We start from the raw sequence: 22,107 nt of genomic DNA on the forward strand, positions 1-22,107 counted from the left end.
TGATCCATCTGTTCGCTGAGCCTGACCTGGGGCAGCACCTGCCTGCTAACAGCCCACCTGGGCAGCCCCAGGGGGCAGCACCACCGTGGAAGGAAAGAGTGGGGCTTTCCACAGTTCAGGGTCTGCTTGGCCCACTGGCAGCTTGCCTTACGGCTGCGGGAGACATGAGCAGGCTCCATGGGGGGAAAAATAAAAAGGGATTGGGCCTCTCACTGCTTCTGCCCTCAGCCCGCCTCTCCCACAGTTGGGGAGCAAGCTGTCAAAGGCTGCAACATTACAAAAGCTACATTGCAAACTAAACTACATGCGGATGTGGTTTAGTTTGCAATGTAGCAAACTCATTTAAATTGTACAAAACCCCCCTGCATGTGTACAAAAACAAAGCCAAGTTTCATCACATGTACAAGCACTCTGCCTTCCTACAGAATTTCTATGTGACCTCAGGCAATTTATTCAGTCTGTATATGCTTCCCTTTCCTTTCTGTAAATAGCAGTACTAAGAATTCCCTATTCATAGATTGTAAGGCCAAAAGGGACCTTGGAAGATCATCGGGCCCAGCCCCCCTGCACCAAGCAGGAAAGACAGCTGAGTCAAGTGACCCCAGCAAGGTGACCACCCAGTCTCCTCTTGAAGATTTTCAGGGTAGGCGATTGCACCACCTCTGGAGGGAACTTATTCCACAGTCTGGACACCCTAGCTATGAAGAAGCTTTTGCTAACATTGAGCCTGAAACTGTCTTCCAGGAGTTTGTGACCATTGTTCCTGGTTTCCCCAAGGATGCCCTGGTGAACAGTTGTTCACTGAGCCCCTGATGTACGCCCATGATGTAGCAGTAAGCTGTTACCAGGTCCCCTCTCAGCCTTCTCTTCTTCAGGCTGAAGAATCCTAGGTCCCTCAGCCTTACCTCATATGACTTGCCGTGCAAGTCTCTGATCATATGGGTGACTCTTCTCTGGACTCCCTCAAGCTTTTCCACGTCCTTGCTGAAGTGTGACACCCAGAACTGGACACAGTACTCCAGCTGCAGTCTCACCAATGCTGAGTAAAGCGGAAGAATCACTTCCTTGGTTGTGCTTGAGATGCATTGGTTGATGTACGCCAGAGTATTGTTTGCCCTGCTAGCTACAGCATCACACTGACAGATCATGTTCATACTATGGCCTGTTATTACCCCTAGGTCTTTTTCAGTCATGGTGCTAGTCAGTTTGGCAGCAGCAAGCCTGTAAGTATGTTGGGGATTGTTGGTCCCCAGATGGAGCACTTTATACTTTTCTCAATGTTGAACTTCATCTGGTTCTGATCTGCCCAACTTGCCAGCCTGTCTAGGTCCGCCTGTATCTGTAGCCTATCTTCAAGTGTGACCATGCTGTCTCATAACTTGGTGTCATCTGTGAACTTGGCCAGTGAGCTCTTCACTCCTACATCCAAATCATTGATAAAGATGTTGAAAAGAACTGCACCAAGCATTCTCACCCTTCTCACCAGGATGATACAGATCCGTTCATTAGAGCTCTCTGAGTCCTACCTCACAGCCAGCTTCCTACCCACCTAACTGTTGAGCAGTTAAGCCTGCAATCCTCCAATTTTCCCATGCGAATATCATGGGATACTGAATCAAAGACCTTTTGGAAGTCTAGGTATATAATGTCGACCTTCTCTCTCTCTTATCCAGGTAGCGAGTTACCTGGTTGTAAAAGGAGATGAGATTGATAAGACAAGACATGCCCATGATGAAGCCATGCTGGCTGTCATTCAGAATCCTACCTTCTGCAAGTGTATTGCACATAGACTCCTTGATGAATTTTTCCAGGATTTTACTTGGAATAAAAGTTAGGCTAATTGACCTATAGTTGCCCGGGTCCTCTCTCCTCCCCTTCTTGAAGATGAGCACTACATTGGCCCTCTTTCAGTCTTCAGGGACCCCCCCCGAGTGCCACGAGTTTTGGAAGAGTTTTGCCAGAGCTCCCACGATGACTTCGGCCAGCTCTTTCAGCACTCTTGGGTGAAGTTCATCCAATCTTGCTGACTTATAAATGTCTAACTTTTCTAACTGATCATGCACCAGCTCAGCATCAACAGTAGGAAGGTAGTCATTCCCACCATGCCCATTCTGAACCTTATCTAACATGTCCAGTGTCCTTAGTCCGGTGAAATACCAAAGCAAAGTAGTTGTTCAGGAGTTCAATTTTCTCCTGACTGCCGGTAACCAGCTGTCCTGAGTTGTTAAGCAGTGGCCCCACACTTCCACTTGTTTTCCTTCTGTTCCCTACATACCTAAAGAAGGACTTCTTATTGTCCTTGATATTCCCATTGCTAGCTTAAATTCAGTCACCACCTTAGCCTTTCTAATCTTCTCCCTACAAAGGCGGACCAGTGTTGTATAGTCCTCCTTGGAAACTATCCCAAGCTTCTACTTTCTGTATTCCTCTTTCTTCTTTTTCAAGAGGACCATGATATCCCTATTAAGCCAAGAGGGCTTACCAGCCCTTCTGCTACCTTTCCTCCACACAGGAATTGTCTTCTTTTGTGCTTTGAGGATTGTGTCCTTGGGGAATGACCACTCTTCATGTGCTCCTTTTACCTTTAGTCCCTGGACCCTCAGTGCTTCCATTACTATTGCCCTGAACTTGTTGAAATTCACTTTTTTTAAGTCCAAAACTTCATCCCTGCTAGCTGATTTGCCTGCCTTGCTTTGGGCACACATCTACACATGCACTTACTAAGGTGCATTAACAGTGTGTGGACTGACTTGGGACTAAAGTTAGTCACAAGTCAGTCGACATACACAGTGTTAATGCGCCTTAGTGCGTGTACGTGTGCATTAAGGCTTTTTAGCTATTCATACCTAAATTTGATACCTGCTTTTGCAGGTATCAAATTTAGGTCTCTCAATACTCTTAGGTCTTAGATATTTTTTGTGAAATGTCAGGACATTCCCAAATCCCAAAAGCTGGAGTTGCCCACTACTTAACAGAATAAGGCCTTTAGAGCTAACGTATTTTGTAATAGGACAATAACATAGTTTTGCAGTGTGTGTACCTGCTTTTGCAGGTATCAAATTTAGGTGCAAATAGCCTAAGATCACCATATTTAGGGTGCATTAAAAGCAAACATGTAGACCCATGCCATTAATAAACTTTAAAAATGGCTAATATGCCTTAAATAATCACGTGTAGATACATCCAAAGAGTTGCATCTCGGTGCCATTTAATCCTTGACATCCCTACTGAGACTACCAGCTATAACACCTATTATGATAATGGATGAAGATAACGTTTTTCTATTTAGAATTATAAAACAGCTATTGGATAATTAGTAACTACTCTGGACCACTAGGACCTAGGCTAGATTTTGTTAGACGGGATGGAAGGTTCCATGTTCTGTTGCCAGTTCTGTGAGCCAGTAGTCCTCCTAAATTGTTTTGTGTTCTTAACATCACTTTTTCTAAATCCATTCCATTCTTTTTATCCCTATTGCACAGTGAAATACAATTCAGCTCCTCTAGTACTACCACTTCAGAGAGTCAGGAACCATCTTCAGGTGATCAAGCAGCAAGTGCACTCCAGCAGCAGCTTCTACTGATGATGGCTCGAAGAACCCTTTCAGAAACACCCAGGGTATATATAATATTTAATTTTCTAGAATTTTAATGAATCATGTTCCGTTAATATGTGGCAGAAAAGAATCCCTGCTGTTGATGCAGTTGCGCTAATTCTTTTGTATTGATTAGTTTAGTACTGCTCTACTGAGTTTTTTTAATGCTTATTATGAACACAGTTCTGCTATCGGTTCTCACACACAGTAATATCTTCTTATATTCGGTATCCCTTTCACTTCAAAGGTGCTTTTTGCAGAATAAGGGATCATTTTGTGAGCCAGGGTGGTGAAACTGGAGCCTAACAGAGCATTTTTAGTAGGGTAAAAAACGACAGTTTTGCCACAGTAATTTTATTTTTCTTTTATAGCATTTAAGGATTACTGTGCATCTAGTGCTGCCAAGCATTTGTGTAAGACCCATGTTAGCTGTTCAAAGAGAATACCAATGTATAAACAGTCAGTCTCATATCCTGAAACTTACTTAAGTTTGAATAAAAGAGGGCACCACTCTGGGGATCTTATGCACATTTCCCAAGTTTAGTAGTATGACCGATTTACTAGTTAGATTTATATGGGCATTTAAGCCTAAAATATTAAGTCAGTCACCACTTACCTGAAGTGAGCTTAAATACTCTTAGGTCTTAGATATTTTTTGTGAAATGTCAGGACACTCCCAAGTCCCAAAAGCTGGAGTTGCCCACTACTTAACAGAATAAGGCCTTTAGAGCTAATGTATTTTGTAATAGGACAATAACATAGTTTTGCAGTGTGTGTAAATCTGAGGCCTGTGTAACTCTCTTTGGGCTATCTTTAAGAATCTGGACTCTTCCGCATCACAGGGTTTCACCTCCACTTTTCCAAATGCCTATTTCTAGTTTAATGTTTGTATTAATAATTCAAAGCATCAATTATTTTTTTACTTAGTTTTTTAATAGGATCTAGGAGCTGACAGCCTTCAGTATGGGAAAGTGACTGTTTTCAACTTTAAACTCTGGTTTTGCCTATATTTGTAATAAATGCATATAAAATTATTATTTGTATTTGTAAAGAGACTTCTATACTAGGTCTTGAATTCTTTACACAAATATTTAATCCTTTAAAAAGCCTGTGACCTTGGGTACTATTTTTCACCTTTATTTTAGCTACAAGAAACTGATGGATTAAGAGTTGAAGTGTTTAGTCCAAGATGGTACTGCACATTTAAGGCAGTCAGGCAGAGATCTCCCTTCTTTTTTACTTCTATTCTTGTGACGAAAAGGTGAAATCATGATGCTATGAAAGTCTGGGGGAGTTTTGCTGTTGACTTCAGTGAAGCTAGAATGTAACTCAGTGCCTCAGACATTAATATAAATTACTTAGGTAGTGTTTCCTTCATTTTGTGGATAAATGAACAAAAACACATGACTTGTTTAAGGCTACACAGCTGGTTGGGGACAGAACTCTAAATAAAATGTAGAAGTCCAGATCTAAGCATGAATCCTGCAAACCTGTGTGCACATGCTGAACTTATATATATATATATATATATGCGTAATTCTCCAGAAATCAATGAGGCTACTCACAGGCTTAAAAGTAGGTGCACACTGAAAGGATTGCAGGATCCTAGGATCTATTTAGATGGTAAAACTGTTCCTCTGCTACCTCTGCCCATTTAGAACTCCTTTTTCTCCTAATAAAACCAAATTAGAAAAGTAATAGAATTGAAAATACAGGTTTTTAAAATAAAAATTGAATTGGAGTGTTGTTGTAGCTCTTATTGTCCAGGAAATATGCAAAAAACAAGGACTTTTTCGGTGATATCTTTTGGACACAAAGTCTTTCCCAGCGTTAGTCTCTCCTAACCATACAGTTGGTCCAATAGAAGGTATCACCAAAATAACCCCTAAACCCTTGCTTCTCTCATGAAACCTCTCAGTGCAGACATAATCAAGATGAAAGGGTTTTTAGAAACTCACAGAAGCAGTAGTCTACAAGTGTGAGTATTTAACTTTAGCTTTTTCTCTTTTATTTAAATTCAGGATTTGGGGTTTATCAAGATGAGATTAGAGAGGCTTGTATCTGATGGTATTTATACATTTACACCAAAGATGTCAAACATGGCCCACAGGCCAGCTCTGGACCATGAAGTTTGGTCATCCAGCCTATAGGGCTTCTCATGGACTGGACCACTCACATCTGCAGTGCAAACATGGCACATGGAACTTATCGCTGCAGCTATCAAAACCCCTGTGGCAGCAATGTTATTTCCTGTGGTTTCAGAGTGGCTTTGGAATCCAGGGAGTTAACTCTGCTTACCTTTTCTCCCCAATCCTCCTCAGCCTGCTGTCAAAAGTGGTGGTTTTAGTTGCCCCGGTGACTAAAACCAGTAGCGGGGGGAAGGGAAGGAAAATGGCAGCAGTATGAACTCCCTGAGTTCCAGAGCTGTGCTGAAACAGCACTTTCAGCAGCCTTAGGGATTAGCACTCTGGCTGCTCACAGGTTATCCATCCTGCAGAGCCAAACAGGTTTGACACCTATGATTTACATGAACTTGATGTGATTTTTTTTCTCTGTTTTTCTATTAAACTTAGTTCAGTTAAGAATCTTGTGCACCTATACATATGCAGTGAGACTTAAAATTAATCGAGTCGCCTGGAGTGTGGTAGTTACAAGGGCTGTGCGAAATTTTGCTGGCTGTTTCATTTCAATGCTGTTTTGATTCGTTTTGAGCTCAAAACAGTGAAATCAAAATGAAATGAAGGCCTTTAAAACAGCCTCAAAACAAGGGCAGTCAAAACGTTTCGAAACGTTTCAAGTTTCGAAGCTGGGCTTGCTTGCAGGGAAACAGAAAGTAAGGAGAGGGAAGGGGGGGGGGAAGGACTGCTCTGATATTGACTATGTAGCTGGCCAGTGACTGTGATCCTTCCCCGAGGTCCCTTCTAACCCCCATGCTCTGGGGGAGGGATGGAAAAACAGCATAAAAAGCAACATAGTTTGAACTGAGCTGCTTTCTGCCTTGGGGTCAGTTACTGAGCTGTCTTCCAGAAGCTCAGCAGCATCAGACAACAAAGGCTATCACTCATTTCCTACTTGCTAGCCTAGCAAGTGGGATTCATCAATACCTTTTGCTTTCTATACCCTTTTATTTTATTATTATATTCATTGATTCCTTTCCATTTAGTCCTCCCTCAAAATCCTCTTTTTGTTTTTGTTAGTCTATTTTGATTCTTTTCAAATCTGTTTTCTCTCACAGTATGCATTCTATTCACTGTGCAGGGAAGCACAGCATATATTGCATGGTATAATATAGAATTTATGCAGGAACAGATGCATACATTTATATATCTTTATTTTATTTATCACATAAATACATACATACATTACAAAAATGCACTTATGTATACAATTATTTACATATATTACACAAATCTGATAACATTACAGAAGAACACACAGATTTTCCAGCACACCAAGGCAAAGACACTATGAAACACACCATGAAGTGTGCTGGAAAGGCAGCTGGCAAGCCTTCAGGGAGGGGCAGAAGAGGGGGTAGAGGGAGAGCTATAAGTTTCCCCTGCCACCCAAACTGAGGTGCAGCCTCTTTGCTACAACAAGCAGGCATGAGACTTCCACTAGTTCTATAGGCAGCAAGGAGAGGAGAGCAGTGCCACTCTCTGTGCCTGAGTCTGCATCCCCTCCAAGAGCAACAGCCATAACCTGCTCCACCATCACCATGACAACAAGCAACAGCACCAGCATGACAGTCTCTTCCACCCCCATTTCACTTCCCATACTCAGCCTTCCAGTGCCAGAGGAAGAGCTGGAGCTGGAACTGAGTGCCATAGTAAGGGAAATTCTGGGAAAGGAGGGGGAATCTTTTGAGTTTATGCTCCACACCCCTCAAGTTTCCCCTAGAGCCAGGTCTCCTTCCCCAGAAGGCACTTCAGAGGAGGATGCGGTAGAGGGTGCTGAGGCAAGTGTCTCAGTTGAGTCCTCTACTCCTGTTGCTGTGCCTCTGCCAGCTGAGGAAGGGGAAAAGGCAGCATCTCAACATGCACCCGCACCCCAGAAGCAAGTGGGTAATGTGGTCTGGGTTCATTTTGAGCTGGCAGATGATCCCACATATGCTATCTGCCTGCACTGCTGAGCCAAAACCAGCCAGGGCAAGGGAACGAAACACATAAGCACCACAGGGATGCTGTTGCATTTCTGCAGGCATCACCCCCTTGCTCTTGCTCCTCCTCAGCCTGGCACCAGTGGGAGCGTGCCCAAAAATAAGTCCCCCTCTCACTCTAAAGCCCCTGTCTCCCCAAAGCAGAAGCAGGCCATCCTGGAACAGTGGGAGAAAGGCAGACAGAAAGGGGGGTGAGTTACAAGGGCGAGCGAGATCACCCAGAGCATTTGGGCAATGCTTGCTGTGGATGGCCAGCCCTTCTCCTTCATTGAGCAGCAGCCAGGGTTCAGGCAGCTCATGGTGCTCTTGGCCCCTTCATACCAGGTGCCCACATGCACCACCTTCAGTAGGGCAGTGGTGCCCTCCGTGTATAAGGTATACAGGGAGTACTTCAGGGAGGAGCTGCACAAGGCAGGTCCACAGGTGGCTTTACACTTCACCTCGGACATCTGGAGCAGCCAGGGTGGAGATCACGCCTACCTCTCCCTTGCAGGGCACTGGTGAGACCAGTCAGGTTATCAGTGGGCTCTCCTTCAAGCCAAGGTGATGGCCGAGTGCAACAGAGATCATGGGGGCCATGAACTGCTTCATGCGGGGTGGCTCATTGGACAGGGCGAGCTCACCCACGGGTTCATGATCACTGACAATGGGGCCAGTATGGCCAAGGTGGTCTGTGATGCCAACTTTGTTGGCATTTGCTGTATGGCACACAAATTCCACCTCACTGTCAGGGGGCAAGGGCTGCTGGTGATGGTACCAGCACCACCAGCAAGCTCATTTCAAAATGCAGGAAGGCGGCAGACTACTTCCATTGGAGCATTAAGGGGGGAAGATGCTGCAGGAAAAACAGGCAGAGCTGAACATTCCACAGCACAGAATCATCCAGGACATGGAGACTCAGTGGAACTCCACATACCTGATGCTCGAGAGGCTGGTGGAGCAACAGAAGGCCATCCATGAGATGGCCTTGCTCGGGGAGATTGGGATCAGTGGCTCCCTTAACAGAGCTCAGTGGGATACCATCTCCCAGATCTTAGTAGTCCTCAAGTCCTTCCTCAAGGCCACCGAGACCCTCACCGCTGGCGATGCCTTCCTTAGCCAAGTGATCCTCATAATGAAGGAACTTCAAAACCAAATGGAGAAGTTGTAGGGGATCAATGTTCCTGGTTGGGGCAAGCCACTGTTACCAGATGTGCAAGCACTGCTGAGGCGGCTGAAAGAGGGGCATCAGGAAATGGCTTGATCTCTTGTGGTCCAGTATGGTCCATGTGCTGGCTGCCATGTGTGGGCCAAGTGCATGGCTTATATGGTGGAGTCCAGAGACACCAAATCCCACCATCAGGCAGGTAGTGCTCAAGCCTTGATGGCTGCCTATCTTGCTGAGGATGTGGAGCTGCTGCTGTGTGACCCCTTGGCCTACTGGACAAGCCACAGCCAGATCTGGCCGTGCTTGCCTGAGAGCACCTGTCCTGTCCACTAACCAGTGTTCCAAGTGAGAGGGTGTTCAACTTTGCTGGTGAAGTAGTGATACCACACCTTGGGTCCTGGTTTGGTGGAGCACCTGCTGTTCCTCAAGGTGAACCTCCTGTTGCTGGGGATCCCCAAGCTCTAGGTACAGATGGAGTGAGTGCCACCCTCCTCACTCCATCCATTCACTGTTTTTTCAAATATTTAAAACCATTTAATGCCCTGCTCTCAGAGCTGGAGGTGGCACTCATTGCATCACCAGCCAGCATGGGAAGACCATGTCCCTGCTGAGCTCCTGTGTCAGGATGAGCTTGGAGGTATGGGCTGGGGCTGTGGGGAAGGAAGAGACCCCAGGTCCTGGGCATGACCACTAAAATGGCACTATGCCAGGGCCAGGAGGCCTGATGGAACTGTTGGCGGTGCGGCAGCCCCAGGAAATGCCAGGACTGAGGATCATCTCCCTGGTGAAAGGTGGGTAGGAGGTGCCCTAACCTTCAGCTGCCACACGCATGCACACAGTCCTGGGTGGGGAAAGCTCAGACCCATCATGTCCATGATAGGCCTGAGGCTTGCTGGTTGCTGTGGAGTTGTGAGGCTCCACGTGAGCTCAGCTTAGCTGCCTGGGGTGCTAGCTTTCGGGTTGAAAAACCCTTTGTCAGGCTGAGGAAGCACCTGCAGTTGGTGTGTGCGCTGTTCCTGGATGGAAGGAATAGTAAAGAAGCCAGAGGCTGGCCTGGCCCGCAATGCAGGCAAGGAAGCCAGTCAGTGAAAATGGAAATGGAGACGTCAGGGGGTGAGGTACAGGCTGGGGTAGCAGGTAAAAGTTGAGAGGTATGTAGGGAGTCAAATGTGCAGCAGGTTGTAGCGTGTCATAATTCCAATGTCTATATTGAGTCCATGAGTTTCTGTACATAGGAGGTTGATGAAGTGCAGTTCATAGGCTCGTCTGTGAAAAGTGGTTTGTAAATTCCATTTAAGGATCAGGCCTGAGGGATTGGAGATGGGTGGTATGCACTCATTCTGGTGCACAGTTATTGCTTGGTGTCTCTTACGTATTTTCCATTTGGAAACTTGGTGCCCTGATGGAGATACCTATTTTATTGTGAAGATATCTTCATACTGGAGATATTGTTGGCAGGTTTTGCATGTCTTGGCATGGCCTAGCCTGGATCCATTCTGTGTGTTTTGAGGTGTAGGAAGTTGGCTTCTGGTGATGAGGTTAGTGAGGTTTAGTGCTTGTTTGAATTTACAAACCACTTTTCACACACGAGCCTATGAACTGCATTTCATCAATCTCCTAGGTGCAGAAAGTCATGGGCTCAATATAGACAGTGGAATTTTGATACACTACAACCTGACTCCCCAGGTACCTCTAAGTGTCGCACTGATTAAAGCACCTCATTCCCGGAGTGCATGCATAAACACCCCTTGTGATCTGAGACACATACCTTATCTGTTTTCAGAGATATTACCCCTGAGACATCCAAAAAGAGGTAAATAGTCCTGCAGCCTGTGATGAGAGGTAGCAGACAAAGTGTCCAGATTGTAAACAGTGCTTTGTATGTCAAAGATTAGAATTTTGTCCCATGAGGTGTGCTCTAATTGGCCTAATGCTTGAGAAGAGTCTAAAATCTACAGATAAGAGATGGAGTCAGAATAATTAGACACATTGCGATATGTTAAGTAATAAGTAAGTAATATGTTAAAAGGAGTATTAAAATATTATCAAAAGGTTTTTTACATGACTGGTAAAACTCCTGACTATGTGCAAGAAATGAGGTTAATGCCTTATGTTTTTTATTCTTAAAATGAAGAAAACAAATTCTTGCTACTGCTCATTTTATGAAGATATTGATAAGAATTTTTTCATGCAAAGTTTTGCCTCTTAGAAAACGCACTTTACTGGCAACAGTATGTTCATATGAAATTGTGTGTGTGTGTGTACACGTTTGTGTGGCTGGTTTGTTTTTGTTTTAAAGCATCTGAGTCAGGACCTCGAGGACTCTTCATGTTCTTCAGCACAACGAAAATTTAACAGGCAGTTTTACAAATTTATTGTATTTCCTGGGAAGTGGATTAAAGTCTGGTATGATCGACTAACCTTATTGGCTTTGCTGGACCGGTAAGCTTCCTCCATTTCCTCCACTTGCTTATTTTTATGGGTGTAATGAACTGTGGCTTGAATTGCTCCTTAGGGCACAGACAGAAGTGCAGCTTCCTGGTCTAATGGAAAGTGCCATGAATTACCTGAATCCTCCCAACCCAACAAATGTTAGCGGTTGGGTCAGGAGGGTTGGGGATTGAACCCCATACAGGGACAGAGGGGTTCTTTTCAGCCTCTTCCCCTATCCCTGCCCCTCCTCTTCCAGCCCCCAGTGCTGCCTTGGCATGGGAGGGGGAGGAGGAAGGGGAGGGAGGTCCATTTTGGGGTCTTCCCAGTCTGCGCTGCAATTGGGGTGGGTGGATTGGACAGCCACCTCAGGGCGGCTCCACTTCACCAGCCCCACCCTTCAGCTTCAGCTTGGCAACCCCTAGAATGAACTCCTTCCTCTCTCTTCCCCCCCTGGCACTTTGCTTTGGCATGCCTTCACCTGAACCCTCATGTAAGGGATTGGGCCCTTTTAAAGTGCTCTGCAGCTGTGTACTTGTGTTAGGTCACAGCTGTAAAGTGTTTTTAGGGGCCAGATTGGGCAAAAATTCCACTTCTGTCAATGCCCTTGAAGTTAATAGCACAAACTGTTTATTAAAGGAGTAAATCATGTGGATTATTTTAAACATATCTGTTTGATTTAAAGATGTGAAAAATATTTTTCTATCGTCTAAGCTTCGGCCTTTACAGCTAATTTTTGTGGCTTGCTGTCCTGAGAAGCGACCTTGGTTCATATCGGTGTTAAACTATGGGATAATCAGTCTCTCTGCATTCACAATTACAGTTGCCTACCAAAATTAATTTTTTTACCGTGGCATTTCTCCTTTCCTTTTCTCATTTCAGTTGGAATTAGTTGTTTTGCCAGTTCCCATTACTAGATGTAATATAATATGTTAGACTACTATCAACCCAAAACATATAAGACAACATAGCCAACAACTGTAGTCTGGCCTGTCATGAGCTTTGATCCCTGTTAGTGAATATATCATATAGTCATGCTAATATGAGCTCCACTGCAGAAATGTCAGAAGACAGCTTTAGCATGCTACAGCAACCATAGTATCTAGCCAGCAAACTTCTAATGCATGAGGCATATCCACTGAAGCACTCTTATTTACAAACTGAAGGCCTGGTTCACTTTCCTAGGCACCTGTGTTCTAACAGATCAGATTAAATATGTGAATTGGATATAGTATAACCAATGTCTTTTGTAATGTATGTAAGGACAAATTGTGTATTTAAAGCAGTTTTAACCTGGAAGTGGTATACATTTCCTTCTTTTGGTCACATACTATATTTTGTCTTTTGCTTTCTAGTTAAATGAAGGTTTCTGTCTCCTCAAGGAAAACTATACATTAAACTTTTTATAAAACACAGACAAATATCTGCTCAGATGTACATGTTACTTTATGAATTCCTATTCAGTAAGTCAAGTTATATGGTCATAAGGGTCATTGCTGGCTTTCAAATCTATGAAATAAAATACCCAGATGTTTTTGTGAGGTTTAGGTATCATAATGATAAACACAGCTATGAAGCCTCAGGTACATGAGTTTTATATGTAGGTAAGTAGGTGCTGATGCAGAGTTCTGGGTAAAGAATCTCAGGTGCTATCAGTTGTAGTTCAAGTCAGTAGAGCAATGACATTTTATGCAGGCTGACAGTCAGGCCCTTGATAAATAAATAAATCCTTTTTTTCTTCCTTTTTAAAAGTAACGCCTATTTATTTTATTCATGTAGGACTCAAGACATTAAGGAGAATGTGTTGGCTGTTATTCTAGTAGTTCTTGTTTCTTTTCTTGGATTCCTAACACTGAACCAAGGCTTTTGTAAAGATATTTGGGTCCTCTTGTTCTGTCTTGTTATGGCCAGTTGCCAGTATTCCCTTCTAAAGGTAAGGGGCAAGTCTGCTTTTTCTCCAAGAAATTGTATGTAATCTTGTGGAAGGAGAATCCAATAAACTTTTTTCTGTTCTGTTTATAGAGTGTTCAACCTGACCCTGCCTCACCAATCCATGTAAGTCTAAGCAGCAGAACAGGGGTGTTTGCATTTTACATTTATTGCTTTTGTGCTAACTGGGAACCAGTTGGGATAGTGAAAGTTTAAAAACATGCAGCTTTTGTACAGGTTGCAGGTTGTTTATCCAAAAAGCTCCAGAACCAACTGGTTGTAGCTTTTGGGACTTCAGAACTACATTTATTAATGATTGATTATTTGAATTAACTATTATCCCTGGAAATTATATTTTTTCTATATGCCAAAACATGTAATAAAAATGAATGCATCTGAATAAGGTTATAAAAATGTAGTCATATGGCATCTGACCAACACTTTCTTTGTTTTCCTTTAATCACTCTTAGGTCCTGAAAGAATAGCAGTATCAGAGCTACACTTTGGACATGTCTACACACAATGGTATGTTGCCATAGCAACACGCTATGGCAATGTAGCATCCATAGGCATCTACAAATGATCAGCAGCTACTTTGCTATAATGATGCGCTTCCTTGGTACAGTGCCCTGCTATGGCGAAATAGCTGCTAAAAATAACCATGTACCATGTACATGGTGCAGTACAGGGTGTTACTGCACCATGATTTAGTACTTCCAAGGAAATACTAAATCATGGTGCAATAACAACATCACCATAGCAACATGTGTAGACATGCCCTTTGATCCTTAGCCCATTGAGCTGAGAATCCATCTTCAAGACTGAGGATTGATGGGTTTTTTTAATCTGCTCTTGAGGTTTACCTCAAAATAACTAAGAAAGACTATATAATTGTTTAATGACATGGCACACTGTCACACTGAGATGTGGGTGGCTAGATCTGGGGCCCCTTGGGCAGTCAAGACGCTGATCAGGGTCAGGATGAGTAAGCAGTTTCAGCGGTCAAACCAGGTCAGGAAGTCAGAGGTTCAGTCTGAGAAAAGGGGTGAGCTGAGTCAGGAAGCTGGAAGATCAAACAGAGAGAAAAGGCCAGGAGCAAGCCAGGTTAAGAAGCAGAGAGATCATATACAGAGCAAAGCCAAGGAGCCAGCCGGAGGGAACAGCACAGTGGTCTTGGGTCAGGTTGAGCCCTGTTGCCTGGGCACTTCCTCTTTCAGTTTAGGTGTTTATATGGGGGAAGTGGAGGGTCAGCTGACCCCAGCTAACCATTTTAGTGACAGGGAGTGGGGTGGAGGGTTAGGTCCTACTAGAAGCTTCAGACCAGCCTTGGCCAGCTTGGGTGACAAGCATGGAGGTGGCTGTGTTGCCAAGTTGAGGCCCCAGGGCTGAAGTTGTGGCATGACACACATGCCTTCTTCTTGTTAAATTCCTCTCTCTGCCCCTCCACCCTTTCTGTAACTGTGTTTATATAAAACTCAACCATTTGTCATGAAGACTGAAATACCACCATTGGGAGAAGGTTAATTGAGGTATCAACAATGGGTTATTGTGAATTAGCCTATATTAAGTGGAAGTGTGCAGGATCTGTTGACTGTAGTACACAATTACAAGCTATCTGGCTATTCTATATCATTACATCTGGAAATACTGCATATTGGGCAACAGTACATTAGAAGTACTGATTCCTTGTTGGAAACACAATTATCTGGGCATATTTCTCTGAAGAAGGGACTGTGTCTCTGGGAAATAGATCCAGTATATATCTGTTGCTTTTTGAATTGTGAAAGTAAGGAAAGTGGGGTTGTTGAATACATTACATTCAATAAAAAAACATGTGCTCTTACACTAATCAGTTTGATCAGATGAAGGTGGAAGGTAACCTAGTTAAGGGAAAGAAATAACATCAATATGCTCAGTCTCCTTATTAGAAGATATTTCTAGCATAAAGGCATGAGTTTGTAAACTGCAGGAGGAGGAATGTTTTCTTCAACTCACAATACTCAGCTCACTGCAGGTTGGAAGGTCTGAAGCTAGGTAAAAGAGCTCCTGTATGTTGCTGTTAGGTCTATTATGGTTATACAGGTATGTAGGCAATCATGAAACTTCAAACTGGCTCTACTCTGTCAAGTTGGCTCTATTTCCTTTGACAACAAGATTCTGCTTTTGTCAATTGAAAGGCTGGAGATAGACATTCCATTTTAAATTAAAGTTGTTCGCAGTTAGCAATTGTAGGTTCTACCCAGATGAATCTTAAAGGATCCTTAGTTTTCCTTTCCACCTCAGTCATTCATAGGATATATGGAACTGTTAGATATCACACATTTGCAGACAATTAATGTCCCCACACAAAGTGAGCAGTGCTGATAAACAGCAAATTCATTTACAGTTCCATTCCTTGTATTGTTATATTTCCAGAACTTTAAAAAAAAATAAATATTCATACCTCAGTAAAGAGCTAATTTTCTCAAGGCCAAAAATAGAATCTGCTTGTCAGTTCAGCTAATACATGGCTAGGCACAGTAATGTGAACAGTAATCAAATCAACTGCACATGCAGACATTAATAATGTGCACATTTGTTTAAAATGGGTGGTAACCAGGTTAATCAAAACTTCATTTTAATCACATCAATCTGATTATTTTTAGCATCGAAGACAAACAAATGAAGTTTAATCAAAGCATTTTAAATATAAAATCCTAGGTATAGTTTTATAATCACAGTAAAAACACTGTTATAGCATCAGTCATCTTACTGTGTCATGCAACATATAAAAAATAAAGAGACTTCTGATTTCTTACCTCCACCCCAAGTCCTCTCCTGGACATTTTTCAAATGTGGCTTGTTTGATTTTGTATCTTAAAAAGAATTTGTGGTGTGCCATAACAATGCCGATGGAAAATATTTTACAGTTTTGTCATTCAGTGTTTTGAACATGAAAGCCATATTTAGCATAAGATTTAATTCATATGGCATAATATAATGCAGCCACTTAAAAATAATATTTTTATAACATAAGATATTTTCACAAAGGCTTGCTAGTGCTAAAGAGCATAATTGAAAATACGGCAATAAGTAGGCATGAAGGGATACCATACTGTACTGCTTCATAATTCAAAATACTACATTAAAACTGAAGCGGAGATTACTTGATGCTAATATGAGGATGCAGAACAGCAGGGAGGTTAAAGAATAATCAGTGTTCTAGCCATAAATGGCAATGCAGATGAGATTTTCAAATATATAACACAGTTAATGTTGCAACAGTTACAAAAGAGCCATGGGATAACCTGGGGATCATTTTGAATCTGTTCATGTTCTACAGTTCTTGGGAATGAGTGGCCCAAAGTACTTGTGATAGTCTGTGTCTGGCTAGCAAACTCCAAACTTCTTCCGTACCTTTTCATGCAAACTTTTCTGTAATCAGCTGGGGCTCTGTCATCTTCAGGATATACTGCTTTAACAGTCTATGTAGGATTACTTTTGAATGCCTCCCGGAGTATTCAGGAGGTGTTGAATGGCCCCATGGTCCTGTGCCTCACTGTGAGCATACAAGGTTAGTGCTCCAGTCTCTAGAGTAGATTCTTCACTTCCTGGTGCAATTTATGGTGTTTCTAACTTTTTAAAAAGCCCTGCATAGCTTGGTATGAAGAGGAGCTTGCTGTTTTCTTTCAATATTGTGGTAACAATTGGGATCATCTGGCATCCTGCATCACTGCACAGAAGCTTAGGTTAGGTGAACTAAGAGATCAGGGTGATAAAAATGGTTTAGACAGGTAGCTTAGTGCCCACCTTTCACTCTAACAAATTGTTTTCTAGAGATTCAGGTTAGTTAGCATCAGTATACAATACAATACAATAGAGTTTATTAATCTGGTTAATGCTTAGATTTTGTGTGCAGTGTGTTAAAGATCTGCTTTTATGGTTTTGTTTTTAATTTGCTTTTGTGTTTAGTTGGGGATTTCTGTTCTCCTACTCTTTGCTTGCCAATTATAACAGGAGGTCTCTTCTAGTCCTGTGTTCATGTTGCACGAGGTGCAAAATAGCAGAAACTCAGACCTTGCAGACATGTTTTTTATTATGACAGTAAGATGCTGTAAATGCTCATGGTAGCAACAGTTGGCCTTTGGGCAATGGGTAAAAGCCAAAGATCCATGCATCAAGATAAGCAAATGGATGGGAGGGTAGTGAGGCCTTATCTTTGTCTTTGCCCCTGGGTCACATGTGCAGTGAGGGCCTCTGGACTGTGTTTGCAGTCTTTATTTGTCTAAGCACATTTGCAAACAGGTGCCTAGCAGGATTTACAAAAGCACTTAAGCAAGTTAGTTACCTACCTCCCATTGAGTCTTTTGAGTCCTAACAGGCTAAGACACTTTTGCCAATCCCATGAAGCACTTCTCTGCAATCATTAAATACCATTGTAAACACAGCCCTGTGAGATTTCACACATGCAGGACTCCTCTTAAACCTATGGTATGTACACACACAATAACATGAGAATAATTTTAGATATCATTGTGATTTTTGCCATCAAAACACTTCTCAATCTAGAATGGCTTTTTAAATAAAGATTTTCTTTTTTTTTTTTAATTTTTCAGAATCTTGAGGGGAAAATAAGAAACTTTTGAAAACCTCTTTTTTTGGGGACACTAAAAACCAAGCACCTGAAAATTCAAAGACAAATGTAGATGAAATTAGGGTAAAATGTGTGTGGGTTTTGGGTTTTTTTTTACATTTGTCACAAGGGAAAATATAATTTTAGCAACCCATTCCATATCACATTAAAAGTAACCAGCAAATCCTTGTAAAATGACATCTAGGCCAGGTACAGACATTATATGTATATCTAGTTCAATGCTTTCCCTCTAAATCCTGTTGGAGTCAGGATATTCAGCTAGACGGACCATTTGTCTGACCCAGTATGGTACTTCTTACATTATTACACTGTGTTCTTATGTTCTTTGCTTTTATTTTTATAGGCACATGGCATTAAAAACAGGAATAGGTTCAGTCTATGGTTGAGTCGTGATCAAAAAGGTTGTCAGTGTTTGATATCATTTTGTATATCATGAAATCAAGGTGCAATGGAAGCACACTAGTGTATGGCAATCTGATTGATTCCAGAAGATATTGCAGATCAATTGATATTAGGACTAAGGTATGAACCTGGCTGAGAGCTAGGAAATTGTGGTCATTGTGTCCCTTCATCTGGATTAAAAGACAGATTCTGAAGATGTGCTTTTTTATTACAGAAGAGAAGCTCACTTTAAATTCTACTGTACAAATACAGATGGGTTTACAGCAACATTTTATAAGGCAAACCTGAATCCTTGTCACTTTGATCATGGCTTTTCACACTCAAGGCATCCTTGAATTGCCAGTGTATAAAATGTCCCACTTACCCTTGAGCCTGCTGTCAGAAGACCTGTTAATATTTCCTTTAACTGTCTGCTTCTGTTTTTTTCAGCCCTCACCTGGCACAAAAGGTTTTGAACTACTTGTAGCCGAGTAAATGAAAATGTTGTAACTTGTAAATTTACAGCAATGTTCACCCTTCCTTTGATACATTCTGATGGGAGAGCAGCATTTCAAACTCCTGTATATGTGAAACAGGGCACCTGAGAGAGGGGGGGTGTCACCCCACATAACTGGAATATTCATTTGTAGCCAAAGAGCTCATATCAATTGAAAATTAGGAGTATATTGGTAGTATGGTATATTTGTTTTCTTGTATCCTAAAGTATCTTGCCAGCCACAAGTCTGATCCTATGTTTTTACATGGGCAAAACTCCAAGACTTCAGTAGGCCAATGGCAATCTTCTCACTCACAGCTAACATGCTGCCACTTCTGAGGAGGAATGCTGCTGCAGTGGTTTGTTAGTACATAACGAGCCCGGAGGCCCATTTAGGTTAGGAAAAAGAATACTGTTGTTTAGCAGAAATTAACAGGGAAATCTTGCCTAGCAGAATATAATTGCCCGGATGAGAAAGGGCAAAACATTAACACTCTTGTGAAAAGTGCACTGGGTACAGTCAGGGCCTCAGCAGCAGCACGGGGCATACGTTCAATAGTAGCGTAGAAATTAAGAGGTTCTACCTACTAAATCAGTAAGACTCTCAGTCACTTCCTGGAGGAATCTGAGTTTTCATTAGAAGTCTCTCCTTCAAATGCTGACAAGACCTTGCTTGTGAGAGTTGATGAGCGTGTGGCCCCAAGCAGTATGGCAGTAATTCAGCTGAGTTTCAATTTAAGAAAGGAAGAGAACAAACACTATTTGGCAAAAATATAAATGTAAATAGTGATTTGTTTTTGTTTTCATTTTAAAGGTAACTTTGGGACAGAACACAGCATGGCAAGCTCATCACCCAACTACACAGGGCATGAGCAAAGAGAAGCAAAGGAATTAGGTCTTTTTAAAAATGGAAGTCCTGAGAAATGACCTGTATATGTAAGGGTTGGAAAAAGTCCCTTATGAGCATGTGTTGCATTTTAGGGGAGACAAAACAGCTGAAGACAAAACAAGATCCAACTTAGCCTTCTCTCACAACTTAAAATTGACTCATGGGTCTGAAAACAATTTTTATCTTTATTTTCATTCCCATTCTCCTCAGCAGATCTGGATGTTAGGTGGCTTGCTCGAGGGATTTTTAAAGGTATTTCTGGCTTGCTTGGAAGCACAAAGTATAGAAAACATTGGAAGAGCCTGTTCCCTAAATTTTCAACCCAGTTGTTTTGCCCAACTCTGTTTCAGGGGTGTGGAAGTTTGCACACTTCTATAAGTGAGCATACCACGAGATATCCCTGTGGGTGTTGTACCCCAGTTCCCTCTATGGCTAGCAGTGTCATCTTTGTACCATGAGCTTGTACAAGTATAAGCATTTCCAACATTAGACTTTGCAGGCAGTAGCTTTGGCTGGGCTCCAGTAAGCACATATTTTGTAAATGATTACATTATTAGAACTAAAGATCAACCCAAGCCCTAGGCTCTGTTCAGTCCTGAGGCCAGCGGGTTTTAATGGAGTTGCCTCTGTGTAGGGTGACTGTATTATTTTTAAGGAAATCCAAGACACTGCCCCACTTCCCCTATTAGTAGTACTGCTGCAGGCAGAGGCAGGCGGGCAAGGGTGCAGGGCACACTTTAGTGGGAGATGGAGTGCAATGGTGCACAAGGCAGGCAGGCGGGCAGGCAGCTGCTGCTCCTGCTGTGTGACTGCAAGCTGGCTGGACTGGCATGGTGCCCAGTTTAGCCCACCCCCCATCTCCAGCCACTGCTCAGGAGGAGCTGGGCTGGGCGTGTGTGTGCAGCAGCAGCGATGTCTGCTTTCCTGCCTGCCTGGTGTGCATGCTACTCTGCCTCCCTGCTGGACTGTGCCCCACACCACTACTTGCCTGCCTCTGCTTCTGCCTGCAGCATCAGTTTCCAGGACTTTTCTTTTAATTTTCACCAGCTGGCTGAAATGGCCTACAGTCTGGAACTGTCGTGACCAAACTGGGACATATGGTCACCCTAATTCTGTGCCATCCTTCTGTATGTTTGCAGTCACTGTCTTCCTCCATTTCCTGCCTGCTGATGACCTCTGTGCTGTATAATCCTATTATGTCTCCCTGTGGCCCCCATCAGCAAAAGGCTGCCTCTCCCTGGCCCTGAGAGTCCCAGCTCTCAGACTTCTGGAATTGTACCTTTCCCATGACCAACAGGCTGGCTTATCTTCCCTATTCTCAGAGGGTTAGAGAGAACTCAACCAGCTGGATGCTAAACCTGGCAAAGCAGCACCCTGGACTATCCAGATCCTGTCAGCTGCTTTGTTACTGTATTAAATATAGTGAATTTGTAAAATGCTTCCTTCTAACTTTTCATTGTTAGGTAAGAAATAATACAAGCTGCCAGAATGCCTGGCATGACCTAACCTATTAGGATATATATGTAAAGATAAAAGTTAATTCAGTTCTTCCATCACTTTTAGATAGGTGGCTGATTGGTCCAGGTGAGGTGTCTTGAGACAATTTAGGATCGGGGGTGAACAATCTTGAGGTAGATCTCATGGGAGAAGGCTTGATCTGACCTTTGATTTTCTGGACAAAAAAATAAAGGCACTAATTTGACTCTGAACTGTGTGAGGACTTTTTCATAGTTGGTTGTAAAAGGTGCCACCTTATGTGGTGAATAGTAGCCATGTATGGGCATTATGTTTCTGTTAGGAGAATTGCAGCTCTCCTAGTAGAAAGTAGGAGCGTACAAGTGTTCAGTTTCTCAAGCCCCCTTAGAAACTCCCAGTCTGAGGAGTGTGCAGGGGGTTTACTGCACTGCTTCAGTCCCCTCCCAAGACAGTCTGTGGAAGGGGAGTAGAGTGAAGAAGAAATATTCTCAAGAATGGGAGGAGTGGAGCAGCTGCTGCTCTCCAAACCTTGCTTAGACTGGGATCACCTGATCTTGGGAAGGTGCAAAGAGCAGGGGTCATAGGGCAGTTGCAGGCTGAACACCTGAACTGTTCTCTCTCCCAGAAATTTTTCTAGCAGTGCAAATTTCTGAGAAACTTTTCAGAAATTCCCACTACTAGAAATGAATGCCTGTTTGTGGCCAGTAGCAATGCCTATTGTAACACAGGCAGTGCTCCCCCTTCCAGTAATGATTTGTCTCAGGGTAAAAATAGAAAGGACATATAAGGGAAAGTTTAGAAATGTTTCAAGTTTTGAAGCCGGGCTTACTTGGCCTTAGTGCCAGTCCCAGGCAGCAGCAGCAGCAGCCTGCTGTCATCCCATGCATGGATCCAGGGGGGTCCACATGACCCCAGCACATTTTCCTGCCACTGGCAGGGGGTCAGACTCAATGATCCTTTGAGGTCCCTTCC

The 22,107-nt window shown here is 42.9% G+C and overlaps 1 protein-coding gene across 1 annotated transcript in view; it reads left to right on the plus strand.

The window, feature by feature from the left end:
- The window catches only part of PCNX2 (pecanex homolog 2 (Drosophila)), a 328,028-nt gene that overhangs the window by 85,473 nt on the left and 220,448 nt on the right, over window positions 1–22,107 (plus strand). The window contains exons 10-13 of the mRNA XM_019527461.1: window positions 3,483–3,618; window positions 11,201–11,343; window positions 13,111–13,264; window positions 13,354–13,386. Coding sequence (XP_019383006.1) covers window positions 3,483–3,618; window positions 11,201–11,343; window positions 13,111–13,264; window positions 13,354–13,386 — 466 coding nt within the window. The remainder of the gene's footprint in view (window positions 1–3,482; window positions 3,619–11,200; window positions 11,344–13,110; window positions 13,265–13,353; window positions 13,387–22,107) is intronic.

The sequence above is a fragment of the Gavialis gangeticus genome, unplaced genomic scaffold, assembly GCF_001723915.1.
Source record: "Gavialis gangeticus isolate Ggan-Ray unplaced genomic scaffold, GavGan_comp1, whole genome shotgun sequence".
Lineage (NCBI taxonomy): Eukaryota > Metazoa > Chordata > Crocodylia > Gavialidae > Gavialis > Gavialis gangeticus.